Source organism: Rhodnius prolixus, unplaced genomic scaffold (genome assembly GCF_049639745.1).
Source record: "Rhodnius prolixus isolate KJV_2025 unplaced genomic scaffold, Rpr scaffold_7, whole genome shotgun sequence".
Lineage (NCBI taxonomy): Eukaryota > Metazoa > Arthropoda > Insecta > Hemiptera > Reduviidae > Rhodnius > Rhodnius prolixus.
In genome coordinates this window covers 36,350,661-36,368,844 of record NW_027411582.1, presented here as the reverse complement: position 1 = coordinate 36,368,844, position 18,184 = coordinate 36,350,661, and the positions used below count along the sequence as shown (strand labels likewise).

Genomic DNA, 18,184 nt, shown 5'->3' with positions numbered 1-18,184 from the left:
ATTTGATTGGCAGAGAATAAGATTGATTTTCCTTATTGTTTTTTCTCACTTGGAGTAAAATTACAAAAGCTTTTCTTCTAACTTTATGTGAGAAATATTTTAACTTCATCTTTTGATGAAGTTCTTTAGATAAGGGAAGTATCGCAATCGTGTAGGGGAATGTACAGAACACCTTGATCATCTTGGCTTAAAATAGGATGTTTTTTTTTTACTTTACAGCATCCCAGAACATTCTGGAATTCCGAGGGCCGTAAAAGAGTTGGACGTTGCTAGCAGTCGGATCTAGGATTAGCAATATGTTTCCCAAAACTGCTTTAACGATCTTGAAACAAATGTAACACCGTCAGGTTAGATGTGGGAGAACTGAGTGAATTTGTGGAAGATACACACACTATTAACAATTCTGCAGGATAATGCAGTGTATAGAAGCTGGGGGAACATCTGCACAAAATGTGCCATCTTACTAGAATATTCTTCAGTGCTTTGCAGCAGGGCGCCCATAAATTTATACTCTCTGCAGTTAATAGTTTCGTCAGATGTTATATTCAGCTATGGGGCTTATTTATAGCTAGTAGTTAAGAAAATGTACTTCCATTCATTTACAGCTTGCTTGCGAGTAGTTTTCTTTATTGCTTTAGGTTTTAAAATTTTCAAAGCAAAACCCTAAGTTTGTAATTTATTTATTTTTTAGAATTACGTAAGCAACACTTTTTATTAAATCTATTTATTAAGTCTAGAACATTGCGATTAGCACCAGTTATACACCCAACTTTTCTCTACAATTTAGTAAAGAATTCATTAAAATCTGGTATATACGAAAAGAGATACAAACGTTTGAAATTTTATACGAATTCTTAAATAAACTCAAAACCTCCAAAATATAAACTTGAATATCCAACTAAGTATTAGTACTAAAGCATTGTCATTGATACCACATATACAGCCTACTTTTCTCTACATTTGGCTATAGAAATTATTGCAATCGTATGTACAGGAAAAGAGATATAAAGGATTGAAATTTGAACGAATTTGAAAACCTCCAAAATTTAACCTTCAATATCTCGTTAACTGATATTATTAGAACATAGTAATTAGCACAAGTTATACAACTTTCTTTTCTCTACAATTCAGTAAAGATTTCATTGAAATCTGATAAATGCGAAAAGAGATATAAATGTTTAAAATTTGTACGTAATTCGAAACGAAACTCAAAACGTCCAAAATTTAAACTTGAATATCTAACAAAGTATTTGTACTAAAACATTGCCATTTATACCACTATATAGCTAACTTTTCTCTACATTTTTGGTGAAGAAATCATTGAAATCTGATAAATATGAAAAGAGATATAAACGTTTGAAATTTGAAAACCTCTAAATTTTAACGTCTTAATCTTATTAACTGTCTTTTTAACAAAAACCTTCAGTTTAAAAGTTTAAGTATAATTGTGTTATTGACTTTTATACCTTTAACTGGAGGGATCTTTTTAGTGAATGGCTTTAGTTGCGGTCCCCAAAATATCCTTATAAACAGTTTTCTTTGGAAAGCGTTTTGAATAAAATAGGAAGTTATTTGTAAGTTATTAGGAAAATTAAACTGCTAATGCAGTACTTCCTTTTAAGGGACGTGACAAATATTAACTTTCGATTACAGTACTTCTCCTTAAAAGTCTGAGAGCTCAATACCACTGACACGGACATAACATACTATCATTGCTCATTACATAGGCAGCGACACTCCACATTTGTTGTACATGATTTCCGCTTCATATTCACTGGCTCATCCTGCATTTCAGTGCCTAATACTTGAATTCTAACTTTACCTTATTTCATAGTTCTCTTTGAAGTTGAAAAATAGTTTTTCTGACGTGAAATTTCCCAAATAATAGGATTGAGGAGGCAGACAAATGCAGGAATTCAACCATATTTTGATCGTGTTCGTTTAACTGAATGTGGAAATCTCTTAACACGATCTTAATTACTTCCTTTATTAGAGAAGAGAAAATAAAATTACAGTAAAGCTAGACTGTTATTAGGATAAGGGGTAAATCCCTAAGAATTATTCGATCCTGGAATGGGGAAAAAAGGATGGATAAAAGGAAAACTAAGCTAAAGAAGGGAGACAGGATGCGCCTGTTAGTATTGCTGGAATTAAAGTTGTTGAACTAGAAGTAAACCGGGGATACATGGAGAACTGACTTCTAATTCGGGAGCCTATAAACGGAAGTAAAACCTGTCCAAGATAAATGCTCTACAGTCCGGCTGTGGAAATAATAGCCCTACTTCCTTTCTTCTTTTATCTCTTTGGACGCGGGAAAGCATTGAATTGGTTTTTCGCCAGGATGTATACCTCTGTGTATCCCTCTAGGACAGTGGTTCTTAACCTTTTCATAGACGCGGAACACAATTATATGTATATATTTTTCTCGCGGAACACAATTATATGTATATATTTTTCTCGCGGAACACTAACATTAAATAATTTGAAATTCGGTATTTAGCAAGAACTTAAAATTAAATGAAAATTAAAAAAAAAGGAACAATTTTTTGTTTTCGTATCTTTCCTAAGTTTCTAAATTTCAATACATTTAAAATTGAAATTTCGCGGAACACTTGGACCATATTCGCGGAACACCAGTGTACCGCGGAACACCGGTTAAGAACCACTGCTCTAGGATATAGTCTTTATTATTCTAAGAAGTGCTTTGAAATTTAGTCTTTTTTTTCTCCCAATTTTATTATCTTTCAAGAATCAGTTATCCGATTTTCTTGCAGCCCTAACACCATACATCTATCTAAATCAGAGGCCGCCAAAGTGGTCAATATGGACCCCCAGGGATCTATTTAACAAAAGTAGGGGGGATCGATCTGAGTCAGCTGGTTTTCGAAGGAAAAACAATTTCAAACCCAATATAGCGGAACCTTGCAAAGAAACACCAGGCACGCCCATCTCATTAATTAAGAAGCAATACTCTGTAGTTACTTTACTTATTTATAGTTACTTATTATTTAATAAATATTAAGGTATTTAAATTTCAACATTCAAGATATTTTTCATAAAACTATTTGTTACACAATGCAAAATTACTTTAATAAATGTTTAAAATCATAAAATAAATTGTAAAACCACAGTTTTATTTTTAATTAACAGAAAATTACTTTTATGGGGGGGGATCGATGGAGATTTCGAAAAATTATATAGGGGGGTCCATGATCAAAAAAATTTGGCGACCCCCTGATCTAAATTATAACGAATATGGTTCCTTTATAATTGTTATTATTATTACTATTATTATTTTTTTTAAATGATTTAAGGCGCGTCAACATCTAAGGTTATTGGTGCCCGGAGCTTTTTTTCAGTGCACTGCCGGCCTCCGGACAGTGTTCTATCGTTACAGACAACACTGTCCATCACCGGACTAGTGAGCTGTAAGAAGCTCCTAGGAAGAGAAAATCTAAGGGTACGTTTACAACGGAGCTGTGAGTATAGATGATAGCAGAGATGATAACTGATAGAGTAAAATATAATCGCTGATTAGTGTGCACAACGGAGCTGTGATACATGTAACATGTCGAGTAGTGAAGAAGAGTTTTTATGTTCAGCAGCAACGAAATGGAATATTTTAAAGAAAAAACGCTTTAGAAAATATCATGTACATACCATAAATAAAAAACGAAGTACTTTGGGCGAATTTCACTATTTATATAAGGAACTTAGAAATTATCCGGATCGTTTTTTTGAATATGTGAGAATGGGTCCACCCACATTCGACTATATTTTAGAAAAAATAAGGTCAAAATTAAGAAAACTTTGGAAAAATTGTCATGGAAATCCTATAACCATAGAAGAAAAACTAGTGATTACTCTGGTAAGTAATGGTTTTATTGAGAAAAAACAAATAAATACACATGAAAATAAATGTAAGCACGATTTAAAAAACAAAATATTGTTTAAAAGTAAATAATAAAATAATAACAAAAAATAATGAGTACAGACAGCACTAAATAATTTTTCTACGTCCATTTTGAAGCTCCGATACTGGAGTTCAGCTAGCAGAAAAATGAAAAATTCAATTCTATCTATGCTCGTTTATAGCAGCGAGTATGAGTCACTAGTCGAAGCTTCGTTGTGCACGCTCACATAAGAATGTACCAGGTTATTCTATAAGCGCTGATGCATCACTGCTATCATCTCCGCTATCATCTATGCTCACAGCTCCGTTGTGAACGTACCCTAAGGCTGGAAACATAGTGGAGCGGCGGGCAAAGCGGCGATGATAGCGAAGAGCAAAGCGGCAAAAACAAAAACTAGAAGTAGATAGAGTTGCTCTATCTTCGCTTTGCTCGCCACTATGCGCGGTCCCATATGTTAACTTGTGTTTGATTTCGCCGCTTCGCTCTTCGCTATCATCGCCACTTTGCTCCTCGCTATCATCGCCGCTTTGCTCGCCGCTCCACTATGTTTCCAGCCTAAGGGATCCGCAGCTGGATTTATTATTATTATTGTTACAGCACCAGAAGTATTCGGATGCGCGATGGACGAATGCGCTGGTTATACATTCGCCGTTGATTGGTGGTCACTTGGCGTAACACTGTACGAACTATTGGCCAAAACTAGACCATACGATATTCATTCGGCCACTAGTATGTCGCAGATTAAATCGTTGTTCAACAATCACGTGCATTATCCAGCCAAATGGAGCACTTCTGTTGTAGACCTGTTGACCAAAGTAAGTATTCATTTTTTTTCAGCCAATACTTTTAAACTTTAAAGTTCTTTTTTCAGCCAGCTCTAAAGGCCAACTCTAAAGGAAGTTATCATTAACTTCCGCTTTTAGTCGCCATCTTCCGGCTGCTACCTCATTTGTAATGTTGTTATTTTCTAATGTTATTCTGAAGGTGGCTTTTCCAAATTGAAAGAACCACAAGGGGATTCTAGTACAGAGTATCCGGTAGCTCGTTAAAAGTTTAAGAGTCGTACCTTGAGACTAGCGCACTTTGATGGACATTTTTTATAAGTTTTCTCGTTGCTTGGGTTTTCTTTTTTATTTAAAAAATCAATTAATTTTCTTTTATTTACGTCAAAAACAAAAAGTAAATTGAAAAAGCTTTATTTTTTTTTAAATACATTTTAAGAGATTATTTAAGGATTACTATTTGTTCAGTTTGATGGAAAGCTTAGCTTTTCCCCTTCTCCAAAAGCTCCCCAGTTCCTTCATTAGGATTTGCTTTTTACAAAAAATAACCAAACCCTTCTATCTGTCGAACCTGTAAAACGCTCGGATTATTGTTTTTCCGTTCATGTTCATGTTTTTTCCCAATTTTCTATTTCATCGCAGTAGTAATAGAAAAAAGTAAATTATGTACTTTTGACAATACTTCTTTTACAGGTGGGTAAATTTTTGACGCTAATATGCCAAATTTGATTCTACTACCGGAAGTCCCATTTAATGAATGGTTTATTTACTACTTTGTGGGGTTTTTTCCCACTTAAACTTTCCAATTCCTCATGGTTTCCAGAACAATTGGATAATAAGCACTTTGTGGAGAAGCGGTAGGTATTCTTCCCTCTAAAGTACCATTTCAGTATAATGTACGACTTGTTTTACATTGTAAAGGGCGCTTAAAAATTAAATGGTTTCATTGATTGAGTAAATTTAAGTAAAATTTATTTTTATTGAATTCCGCGTATGAATAAACTTCCAAAACAATACCCGGAAGTATTATATTACACTCGTGGGTTTATCACCTTTTTTTTTGTGGTTTCTTATTTAGTAAGAGAGGAAGACATGTGAGTGATGATTAGACCAGATTTTCTTTTTTGGTAACAGTGTCGCTTAGTTTGGGTTTATGTGTATGCTAATATTTCCGGTTGGAGAATCTATTCCCAGGAAATCTAATAAATATCATTATTCAACATGGATTCCCTTGGAACACTCCTCCGCCAACGCGCTCGCTCTCCAAAAGGGTTCCTGGAATAGCTTACGACTAAATGTGGGATGGTTGAGTAGAAGTTATGTTGTATTCCCGCTTCAACAATTTGGAACCCTTATCCGCGTATATCTGGCGGTTACTTTGGATTGGTTTTTATCTTCACTGTGGATACTTTAAACTAAAATAAACGATTGACAGGAAGGGAATCAGCTGTCTGATTAGCATACTGGATTCCAACTCCGAGATCACAGGTTCGAATCCACCTGCTGACCTTTAGATTTTTCTTCTCTTAATTGGAGCTTCTTATAAGCTCACTGTCCGTTGATGGTCTTAAACGTAAGAACACTGTCCGGAGGCCGGAAGTGCGCTGAAAACAAAAAAGCTCAGGGTGCCAATAATCTCAGGATATTGACGCGCCTTGAATTAAAAAACAAATTTATAATAATAAAAATTTTAATCGTGGGTTATTTTAGATGTATGTATTAATAATGAGTTATATACGTACGTGGTTTCATTGAAAGGTCATGTGTCAAGCCTCTAACTCACGTCAGCGTTTCCCAACCTTTTTTGGCTCACCGTACCACTTGGTAGTACATCATGCTAAATTCTACCACTTCATAAAAATAATTGTATTTCGTGTAAATTTGTTATTCCCGAGTGCGTTATTTTATTATTATTATCTCTATTTGTATAGAGATACAATGTATCTGTTCACAAAGGAGTTCCAAGTTCATGTTCACTTTATAAACTTTGTAAAGTGTAAGATCTTAGTTTTAAAACTTTTTTTAAATAATTAAAAATTGCGCACATATTTTTCTCTTCAAAATTATTAATTAATTTACAAAGTTCTTCTTAAGGATTATTATATTTGTGTCCAAATCTTCTAAATTAATTTCTTTTAAGCATTCCAACTACCTGTAATTACCAATTAAATTTAATGTTGCTTGGATAGCAGCTTACTCATTCTCAACCTGTCTCTTTAAGCAGATTTTCGCATAGTTATCATTTAAGTTCTGTCACATGATAATTCTATTAAATTTTCTTCATCTTTTATCGATAATGATGTAGCTTTTCCTAAATTTTCTTTATAGAAAGGAGTTTGAAATCCAATTATCATTTCTGTTTTCAGGGATTTTTGGGAAAATACTCCATGAAAGACAATTTTAATCCTTGATAAATGTGCTATTATATTTTCTCGTATATCTTGAGACAGACTAACCTTACATACTAACTACTTTACTGTATAATATTAATAATTAAAATAATTTTTATGAATTATAGGAGAAAACGTTTTCTGTGATATGGTTATGACATTTTTTTTAAAATTTTGTTTTATGTCCGCCATTACTGATTATTTTTCGCGTACCACAGGTTGGGAAACGCTGCTCTAACTGATGCAAAAAAAAATGCAATTTGGTTCAAATAAAATTCTTTTCATAGCTAATGACGTATTTTTTTTAATGAGATTTCACAAACTTCAACATAATTTCCCAAAAGTTTTTCCGATTATTAAGCTTAACTAATCGATTTTTTTTTTTTTTTACTGTAAATTATTCTACGCTTAGATAGATAGGAAAAACTTAACACATCGATATACTTATTGCATTTGTTTAGTTACAAAATCACTTCCTGTAAAATGGTTTATCTTATTTTTTATTTAAATAAAAGTTTTCCCCACAAAGTTTCATGCATTTAGAACAGGAAATTAAACCTGAGATGGATTTTCTTTTTATCTTAGTTAACATTGCATTTCTCTTTGTGAAAACTCAATTAACAAATATTATCTCATAGTTTTTCCTTTTTTATAGATGAAAACCATGAATGCATTTATGCAATTTTCTCTTCTTTTTTATCTCTCAAAATGAAAAACACCTTTTCCATTTACATAGTTCAAGAATTTAATTGAGAAAAGTTCATGTTGAAAATTTACCAGCATAGTAAATTAGATTTTCACAGATTTAAGCGTAAATTTTAGCGTGCAACCTCCACCAGGGTTATGTCAACTTTTCATTCCGTTATGACGTCAACTGACTAGTGGTATTCTGTCAGCTGGTTAATTCTGTTGTTAATTTTCACGCGGGAAAAAAACAAAAACAAAACAATGATTTAGGTAAAACTGATGGGTTGTTAATTAAAAATTCATAATTTTAACAACCTAAGCTAACTTGTGAACTTTCTCCAAGTTAATAAAATTAAGGTCATTTATTTTTAGAGCCACGGTGTACCTTGTAAGTTAGTTATTCCAACAGAAAGTTACTGCCTTAACTGATGAAAATGTTCACTAAAATATCACTTATTGAAATTCAGTCTTTCCTGCATTTACAGTTGTTACTGTCCCAAATTATGGACTATCTTAAAATTTATCCCACATACGTGATCAGTCTAAAACCAGTGGATGGCGAACCTATGACCCACGGGTCAGACACTGACCCGCGCAAGCTTTTTCACTGACCCACAATTGCTAGGCAACCATTTGTTTGTTTACGCGGGTTGATTTAGATTTTCTAATTGTTGTGGATAATTTATATTCTATCTGTATTTTTTTTTCAATCACGCATTGACACAAAAGCAATTTAAATGCCTATCTATAAACTTTAGTTTGATCAATACAGTTCTAAAACGCAATTGACGACAAATGCTTTTGTAGTATTTGAAATAAAGCAAAAATTGTTTACAAAATATCAAATAAAATGTATAATTTTACTCATATTTTGTTTGTTACAAAAAAATCGACAACCCAAAGCACAAATAACCATATTTAGATTTTTCTTCAGATAAAACACACTTTTGTTCAGTTATGTTTGTAAAAAGTGACTTCCATAGCCACTTGTTTCGTCCCGTTTTACCCCGTTAGGCCAACTGAATTTTTTAAAGATGTTTAGATTTTTGAAAATATTCAATTTAAAATTTGTAAACTTAACTCTTGTGCAAATGGGCATTAGTGACCCAAAAGCTAGTACTAGAAAAAAAAATGAACAAAATTTGACCCACGTCTTAAAAAAGGTTCGCCATCCCTGGGCTGTAATGCCAAGAAAGAAGAAGAAAACCAGAAACCTAAATCGAAAAACTACTCCTTTTACAAGCTCTTCGTGACCACTATCCCAATCCAGGAAATGGATAGCATAGCTGCATAGTTTGTTTCCTGCCAATTATATTATATATGTAAGACGGTTTTCGAAACAGATTTTATTATTCTGTAATGAATATGCAATGAAATAATAATAAACTTAGGATGGAAGATTTGCGAGGAATCGGTTAAATAAAACAACTCTTCTTTTTGCCAACGTTTCGACAAAAATATTGTTCTCTTCAGGGCCTGGATATTACAAATACAAAACAATTTACAGAGTCAGTAACATAGAAAAATCAGTAAAAATCAGTAATGCAAAAATAAATAGTAAAATACAATAAATTCCTAAGTCTATTGTATCTGTCCAATTGTAATTACCAAAATTCCCGTGAAAGTCCCGCTAAATCTGTATATACGAGGGGGTACCCAAAAAAAACCGGAATTATTTTTTAAAAGCTATTTATTTACAAATTTTTTACAGAACAACCTTATCCCCTTCAAAATACTCTCCATTACAACTATTACATTTGTCCCACCGGTGCTTCCACTGTTCGAAACATTTTTTGTAGTCATCTTTAGAAATGGCTGACAGCTCCTTCTTCGTTTTTTTCTTGACCTCTTCAATGTTGTCAAATCGGTGACCTTTCATGCGTGGAAATAAGAAAAAGTCGCACGGAGCCAGGTCAGGCGGGTAAGGTGCGTGGGGCAGCGGAACCATGCCATTTTTAGCCAAAAACTGTGTAACAGAGTTGGCTGTGTGTGCAGGTGCGTTGTCGTGGTGGAAGAACCAGTCTCCTGTTTGCCACAAATCGGGTCTTTTTTGGCGAACACTATTGCGCAATCTTTTCAAAACTTCCAAATACAAGGTTTGATTGACGGTCTGACCTGGGGGGACAAACTCTGAATGGACTACGCCTTTGGCATCAAAAAAGCAAATCAGCATTGTTTTGATGTTTGACTTGACTTGACGTCATTTTTTTGGTCGGGGTGAAGATGACGTCTTCCATTGGCTCGACTGTTGCTTTGTTTCTGGGTCATAACCATAGCACCATGACTCATCACCTTTGACAGAAAGTCTGGATCAGTTTCAAGCTGTTGTTTCAAAGCACGACATGTTTCAACTCGATGTTCTTTTTGATTGTCAGTCAGAACTCGAGGAACAAACTTGGCAGCAACCCTTTTCATCCCCAAATCTTCCGTTAAAATTCGCTGAACCGAGCTCTAAGATAACCCACTACTCTCTGACAGTTGATCAATTGTCTGTCGACGGTCTGTGAACACCAGCTCTCGAATTTTTTCAACATTTTCGTCGATTCGGGCAGTTGATGGACGTCCAGAACGAGGTTTGTCATCAATCGACATGTCGCCAATTTTAAACCGAGTAAACCACTCGTATACTTGAGTTTTTCCCATAGCGTCATCTTTGTAAGCTGTTTTCAACATTAAAACACTTTCAGCAGCATTTTTGCCGAGTAGAAAACAAAATTTCAGAGCTGCACGTTGTTCACTTAAACTTGCCATCATAAAAAACGAAAAAAGAACAAAACAGCGCTGGTAAAAACAATCACTGCAGATGAACAGAGCAAGCCAGGCAGACAACACAGGCAGGACTGAACTGGCAAGGAATTGCGCTATACACGTCTAGCGGCAGAAATGCGTACTACATAAGCTCCATGCGCGGCAACGCAATTCCGGTTATTTTTGGGTACCCCCTCGTATATACCTGCTTCTCCATTTCTGGCTCTTAGTTTCTGTAACTCAACCAACCCGCAGAGCCACGTAAGTTTCAATAATTATAAAGAATTTAGTGTAATTTACTGTTTATTTTTGTATTACTGATTTTTACTGTGTTACTGACTCTGTAAATTGTTTTGTATTTGTAATATCCAGGCCCTGAAGAGGACAATATATTTGTGGAAACGTTGGCAAAGAGACGAGTTGTTTTATTTGACCGATTCCTCGCAAATCTTCCATCCTAAATTTATTATTATTTCATTGCATTTTTTTTTTTTTTAATTGTTCAATTTGATTGAAGTATTATTTGATTTGTTTTGCAGTTACTTTGTGTAGCACCCGGCGCCAGGATGAGCACCCTGGAAGAGCTGAAACAAGTGCGATGTCTAAAGAAGCTGAACTTTGCCAGCATCATGGAAAAGCAGATCAAACCAACATTTCAGCCACCTGTAAGTTTCTCTCTAATTAATTAGTGGTTTTCAAAGGCAGCTGTTAAATTAATTAAAAAAAAGGGTCATTGTCCCTTTGGCTCCAGCTGTTTTCTCTCTCGTTCTCTCTCTCTCATCCTCTCCCTCTCTCTCTCTCTCTCTCTCTCTCTGGGGTGCAGTCACTCAGTGAACATCAGTGAACATCGTCTCTGTATTTAATTTGATTTAGTTTTGTTTCTAGCGATCTCTTTGATGTGAAATTTGGCAGAGTTGTGTTGAAGTGACTTTTGTATTAGTACATAAATTTTCAAAATAATCTATCGAGTGGTTTTTGTAAAAAAAGTAATTTAATTAAGTTTAACAAGAGAACAATTGAGGTGAGTCATTGCTTCTTATTAGTTTGAACTTTGCTCGTTTGGATACCTTGGTAAATAATTTTATTTACCTACCTTTATTACAACAAGTACAAATATTTTTAAGTATATTATTATGGCAAAGTGTGGTAAATGCAACGTTATACTAACTCGTGCACCAAATGTTACTCACGCACGGTGCGGCAAATGCAATCTATTGTTTCATTTGGAGTGTGTTGGCCTTACACCTGCGGATTGGTCCACGTTAAAAGATTTAAATAAAGCATGGTTCTGTAATGCTTGTAATAAAGAAATGCGAGTTGCTCGTACTGATTCCACACCAGCATCTCCGGCCCCCACTAAGGTAGTAACTTCTGGCGGTGAAATGTCTACGTTAAATGAAGTACTCAAGGCGATTCAGAATAACACCTCTGCACTCAATAATTTTATTGAGAGTCAAAAGGTACAAAATGCGGACATTTTAAAGTCGTTAGATGACTGTCATACCTCTATACAAGAGAATACGACCACTGTAAATGTTTTACAGGCAAAGGTTGATTCTCTCATTGCTCAGGTAGATGTACTCACTTCGGAGAAAAAAGCACTTGAAGGTAAAGTGTCAGAATTACTGGTGACGGTTGAGGTGTTAAAACAGGCCTCAAGATGTAAAACCGTAGAAATTCATAATGTGCCACTGGTTCAGGGAGAGAATGCGAATGATTTGTTAAACAAAATAGGAACAGCTCTAGATGTCAATGTTGGAGAGGTCGATTTTGTTTATAGAGCTAAACCAGGTCCAAGTATTGTTGACCCCCCTCGACCACCTCCCATCATAGCTACTTTCCTGAGGCAGTGCACTAGAGATGACCTTATCACTAGAAGAAAAGTAAAAAGGGACTTCTCTACCAGGCACATCGGTTGGGCTACACAAGAGAATCATATTATCTACATCAATGAATCCCTCACTCCGTACTTCAAGAAACTCTATGGTGCGGCTCGTGCCGCGAAAAAATCAAATATTGTAAAATATGTGTGGGTGAAAAACGGTAGGGTGCTCATTAGGAAAGCTGATGGTGCTCCTGTGATAGTAGTTCATAAACTAGATGATATACCATCTCAATGAGATCGGATGTCTGTTAAATTTTGTATTGCAATGCGTATTAATTCAGCTCTCTCATTATGTTACTCTTTCATTTACTATTTGAAATTAAATAAGGAAAACTACAGCTGTCAAAAGTGTTATTTCTCTAGCAACAGAAGGTTTTATTTTTATTGTATCAAATTGTATTCATTTTATTTTACTAATATTTCACGTTATGGTCTCTTTAATTTTGATTTGTATTTTTATTTAAAATTAGACACACAGGTACAACACTTATATATTGTTTACATTTACTTCTTTGTAGGAATGATTTTGGAGTTGCTTTTTACAATGATTATGGTAGATAATTTATTAGTATGTCATGTTAATTGTCAATCATTGGTTGCACATATTGATGAATTTCATCACTTTTTCGTAAAACATTTTTATTACTATTATGATTATTATTATTATTATCACTATGGGTAGGATTTTATTATTCATTGGATTTACTCTAATTACTATATTTAATTTATTCTCTCCTATATTATTTTTTCATTCTTTCTGTATTATTATGTTCCTGTTCTTTTGTACAATTACGACATTTCTCACTAATTTCATCTTACATCTAACTTATGTGTCTCTTTTGTTCTCTGCTCTTTTTATTTTTTGCTTTTGGTTGTGATGGTGGTAATGCTGATGAATATGTTTCTCACGGATGATCATGACTAGTAATCTGTCTATTTGCCATGTTAACTGTCAGTCTTTACTTGCCCATTTTGATGAATTTAGAGATTTTTTCTCTGGGAATTTCTATCATATCATTGCCTTATCAGAAACGTGGTTAAAACCGCATGTTAATGATATGGTAGTTAATCTTAGTGATTATTGTTTGATTCGTTGGGATCGTCTTGGGAAGACTGGCGGTGGGGTGGGTCTGTATGTCCACAGAACACTCAAAGCGAAAGTTCTGGCTACCTCTCCATCTGTTTATTGTTCTCGACCAGAGTTTTTAATAGTAGAGATTTCTGGATTAGAGATCTCTAAGTTACTGTTGAGTGTCGTCTACCGTCCCCCTAAAATTGGCTATTTATCTGACTTTGAGTCAGATATAACGCAATATATACCCTTATATAAGCATGTAGTCATTTTAGGGGACTGGAATACAAGTATGAACTCCAACTCGTTCGACAGTAACTATTTAAAGAATTTCCTATATGAAAGTAATTTAACCCTAGTTCCTTTCCTCCCTACTCATCACACAGCTACCTCCCATACTTGGATAGATCTTGTCTTTGTCGATGACATGGATAAGGTCATCCAACATTCCCAACATCCGGTACCTTTCCTTTCCTCTCATGACCTTATTGAAATCAAATACTCCTTTAAAGTCTCCCATTATTCCCCACCAAATTTTGTTTACAGAGATTTTAAGCAGTTTAATATGGAGAGGTATCAGTCTGATCTAGAGATGTGTGACTGGTTATCAATTGTGGAATCAACTTTCATTGATGATAAAGTTAATTTATTTAACAAAAATATAATTTCTACAATGGATAAACATGCCCCGCTTCGTTCTGTGAAACTTAGAAGGCCATCGGCACCTTGGTTGACCAATGAAATTCGTGTGTTGATGAGGGAACGTGACTCTTTGAGAAGAGCATTTATTCGTTCTCGTTGTGAGTCCGTATACTCTAAATACCGAATACTTAGAAATCAGGTACAGGCAAGGGTTAGAACGGCTAAACGGGAGTTTTATTGCACTAAGTTTTCGGGCATTAGGGACTCTAGAGTGATGTGGAGTGAATTAAAGAAATTAGGCCTGGTAAAGTCTAGAAATCTCTCCAGCTCTATTTCGTTCACTCTTGACGACATCAATGCTCACTTCTCCTCTTTCTTCAATAAACAGACTGTCTCTCCTATTCCCTCTCCCTCTAGAACACTGACTGAGGTAACTGGCGACGACAAATTTTATTTTCAACATATTACTTTGGACGTACTATTAGATAATTTATTTAAAAGTAGATCTGGGGCTGTGGGGGTTGATGATATCCCAATTAATTTCCTAAAGAAGTCCGTTCCTGTTATAATCCCTTCTCTTCTTGATATATATAACTATTCCCTAACCAATTCAGTTTTTCCTTCTTTATGGAAACTATCTCTTATCCGCCCTATTCCCAAAATTAAATTACCTTCCTCTCTAGATGATTATCGTCCAATTTCCATCCTGTGCGTTACATCCAAGCCTTTAGAAAGAATAGTTTCCAATCAGATTTCTAACTATCTTAAAACTTACAATTTATTAGATCCTTATCAATCAGGATATCGGAACAACTACAGTACTCAGACTGCTTTAATAAAACTAACTGATGACATACGCCTTGCAATTGACAAACGAATGGTTACTGTTTTGGTTTTCTTTGACTTTTCTAAGGCCTTTGATTCTGTCTGTCACTCTGAACTCCTCTTTGTTCTTAAAAGCTTGAATTTTTCTTGCAGTGCTCTCAAATGGGTTGAGTCTTACCTTTCGTCTCGGCGACAATGTGTCGTTGGAATGAATGGTGCTCGCTCAAGATGGGAAAATGTTGCTTCTGGTGTGCCGCAGGGCTCTGTTTTGGGTCCGTTATTGTTCTCTATCTATGTTAGTGATATTTCTAGAGTTATCTCAAACTGTTTGCATCTCATTTACGCTGATGATTTAATTCTCTATTTTCATATTCCTTTTGATCAATTGGAGAATGGAATCAGATGTGTAAATGATGACGTCGCTTCTATTTTTAATTGGGCAAAAGATAAAAATTTATCTTTTAATGCCGGTAAAATGAAGGCGATGGTGGTTGGTAGCTCTAGATTTGTTAATGGCATCGATTTTAACAATATTTCTAGGATAAAAATTGGTAACATTGATCTACCTTATGTGGATTCTGCTAAGTTTTTGGGAGTTACCTTCAATAGCACCTTAACTTGGCATAATCATGTGGGTGATGTTGTCAATAGAATGAACAAAGCTCTGTATCAACTGAAGTACCATAAAGAAATCTTGCCTGTGTCACTAAGAAAGCAGTTGGTTCAAACACTCATCCTCCCGCATGTAGATTATTGCTGTCTTGTTTATTTGGACCTGACTTCAGAACTGAATACAAGGATACAAAGAGCTCTAAACTCGGGTGTTCGTTTCATTTTTGATGTCAGGAGAGATGAACATATTACTCCTTATTACCATCGTCTGAACTGGCTAAATGTTGAATACAGAAGGCAATATTTTTTAGGTGCCTTTATTTATTTTCTGTTCAAAAATAGAGCACCAGATTATCTGTATTCACTATTTAGTAGCAAAGAACAGTTACACTTGAGGACCACTCGACAAGTGGATACAAAGTTGTACACGCCCACACCTAGGACTGCAACCTATCAAAATTCTTTTTATTTAAAAGCTTGTAGGTTATGGAACTCACTTCCGATTGGTTTGCGTGCAAAGTCTGTCAATACGTTTAAACCTCATTTATACGAACATTTTATCAAAAGTTATCTAAATCAGTGATTTATTATTAAAGTTATTATTATCATTACTATTATTACTTCTTTGTTCCAATTATTATCTTTATTTCGTCATGTTTTCCTCTACTTATTATCACTATCACTATTACTATTATTATTGATATTATTGTTATTAATGTTATTATTATCATTATATAATTATTATATTGTAAGCAGTAGACCTATTCTTTTCTTTTATGTTAACATTTTTATTTATGTATTTATTTGTGTATATATTTAAAACGGAAATGGAATTTTAGTTTTATTTTTTATCTTTTTGTTTTACTCTGTATATATTGTAAATATTAATTTGGCAGCAACTCAGAAGAGAAATTTTAGTTTATTAAATTTATGTATATACTTTTTGTTGTCCTTAAGGGACTAATGTCCCAGGACATTAATAAACGTATTTCTTTCTTTCTTTCTTTCTCTCTCTCTCTCTCTCACACACACACACACACACACACACACAAACGCCCACAAATATTAAAATAACTCTATAGTAGTTATTTTCTAAATTCAACGTGAACAAAAAATTTGTTTTTCTCACTAAAAATTGTTGGATATTTTTACACGATATATTTTTTTGAAGTAACCTATATACAGTCGAACCTCTCAATAACGGACACTGGCGGGGGAAAGTGGCCGTTAGAAGGAGGTAGGCAAGTTTCATAATGAAAAAATATGGGTTTTTTCCAAACATCTATTTAAAAATTGTTTATTATTAATAGATTTAAAAACGTACATAATTGCATAATTATTTAGCTATATGATATGCATCAAGTTTTTCTTAATTATCCCCAAAATAATATCAAAAAACTACATATTATTGACTTAATTAATAATTTTTAGACTAATCATCACATTTATTCATAAAAATAATAATTTATATCTTTCGGCAAGTTGACGATGGCTCGATTTGGTTTTTGCAAAATCATTCCAATACATTTATTTTCTCTTCTAGAGTTAACCACTTTCGTTTGGGAGACATATCCGGAAAAAAAATAATATTGTTCGTCCAAAATTATATTGAAAATTGGTTAAAATGGTACAAGATGTATGGAGCTTATAGAGGGAAACTTTAGGAAAAACTAGAAAAAAAAAACACAAAAACTTGAGAGGGGATAATTATTTTTATCGTCGCGTCAAAGGAACTTTTAATAATAAGGTGGTCGTTGGTGGGAGGTGAAACATTTAATACGTTCTCCAAAGTCAATGTCCGTGGTCGCTATGTAGAGTGACCGTAAGACGGAGGTTCTTTTGTATAGGGGTAAAACGGGGAAATCCAACAAAACTGTCCGTAAATGGAGGTGGTCGCTAGTGAGAGTGCCCCTTTATGGGAGGCTCGACTGTATTTTCTATTTTCCCATTTCTTAATGCAATAATAAAATAGTATTTACTGTATTTTCTATTTGCTGATGACGTAATTGCTGACGAACCATAGAGTCAAGCCTTGTATACGATGTACGTAAGTACATACGTGTGCGCAATTAAACCTACGGTAATCAGGTCAAGGAGACGGTGGCTGTATGTACAATTGACATCATGAACATTATCCTCCACCGCGTTATCTAATCTAGCTACCATTTCTGTAACTTTCTGTCAGTTTGTCTGTCTTACGTTACTGTGCAATCAGAAGTTAGTTGTTTACAACTTTACATACGTGCTTAACTAATCTATTCTGACACCAATCAGCTACCTTTTGATCTCACATCACAGCACCCATTCCTTCCGTTCTATATTTGAAATTCTGTTATCATAAACTCAATTTTCTTTAAGTATTTTCTTTCCTAATGGAATATGATATTTCAGTAAAAAAAAAGTAAACTAAGTAAACTGATTTTAAACGTACTTCACTGTTAAGATCTTTAATTAAAATAATCCAAGTCCTAGACCTGCAATCGAACTCACTACCACTCAGGACATCTTGGCTGTCTTGGCGCCTAAAATGGTATCAATTGTCAACTATTCCCGTGATTTTTCTCATATCGTGAGTAAATTTCTATTTACATTTATTTGAATTGAAAATCGAGTCATTTCCGGGCGGT

At 34.4% G+C, this 18,184-nt stretch overlaps 1 protein-coding gene across 3 annotated transcripts in view; it reads left to right on the top strand.

Annotated features, from left to right (window-relative positions):
* The window catches only part of LOC141447567 (serine/threonine-protein kinase 32A), a 387,735-nt gene that overhangs the window by 357,048 nt on the left and 12,503 nt on the right, over nucleotides 1-18,184 (top strand). For all 3 annotated transcript variants that reach the window (XR_012454455.1, XM_074115236.1, XM_074115237.1), the window contains 2 exons: nucleotides 4,512-4,729; nucleotides 11,061-11,186. Coding sequence is in view for 2 of the 3 variants with exons in the window: in XM_074115236.1 (XP_073971337.1) it covers nucleotides 4,512-4,729; nucleotides 11,061-11,186 (344 nt within the window). In the remaining variant the exon portion in view is untranslated. The remainder of the gene's footprint in view (nucleotides 1-4,511; nucleotides 4,730-11,060; nucleotides 11,187-18,184) is intronic.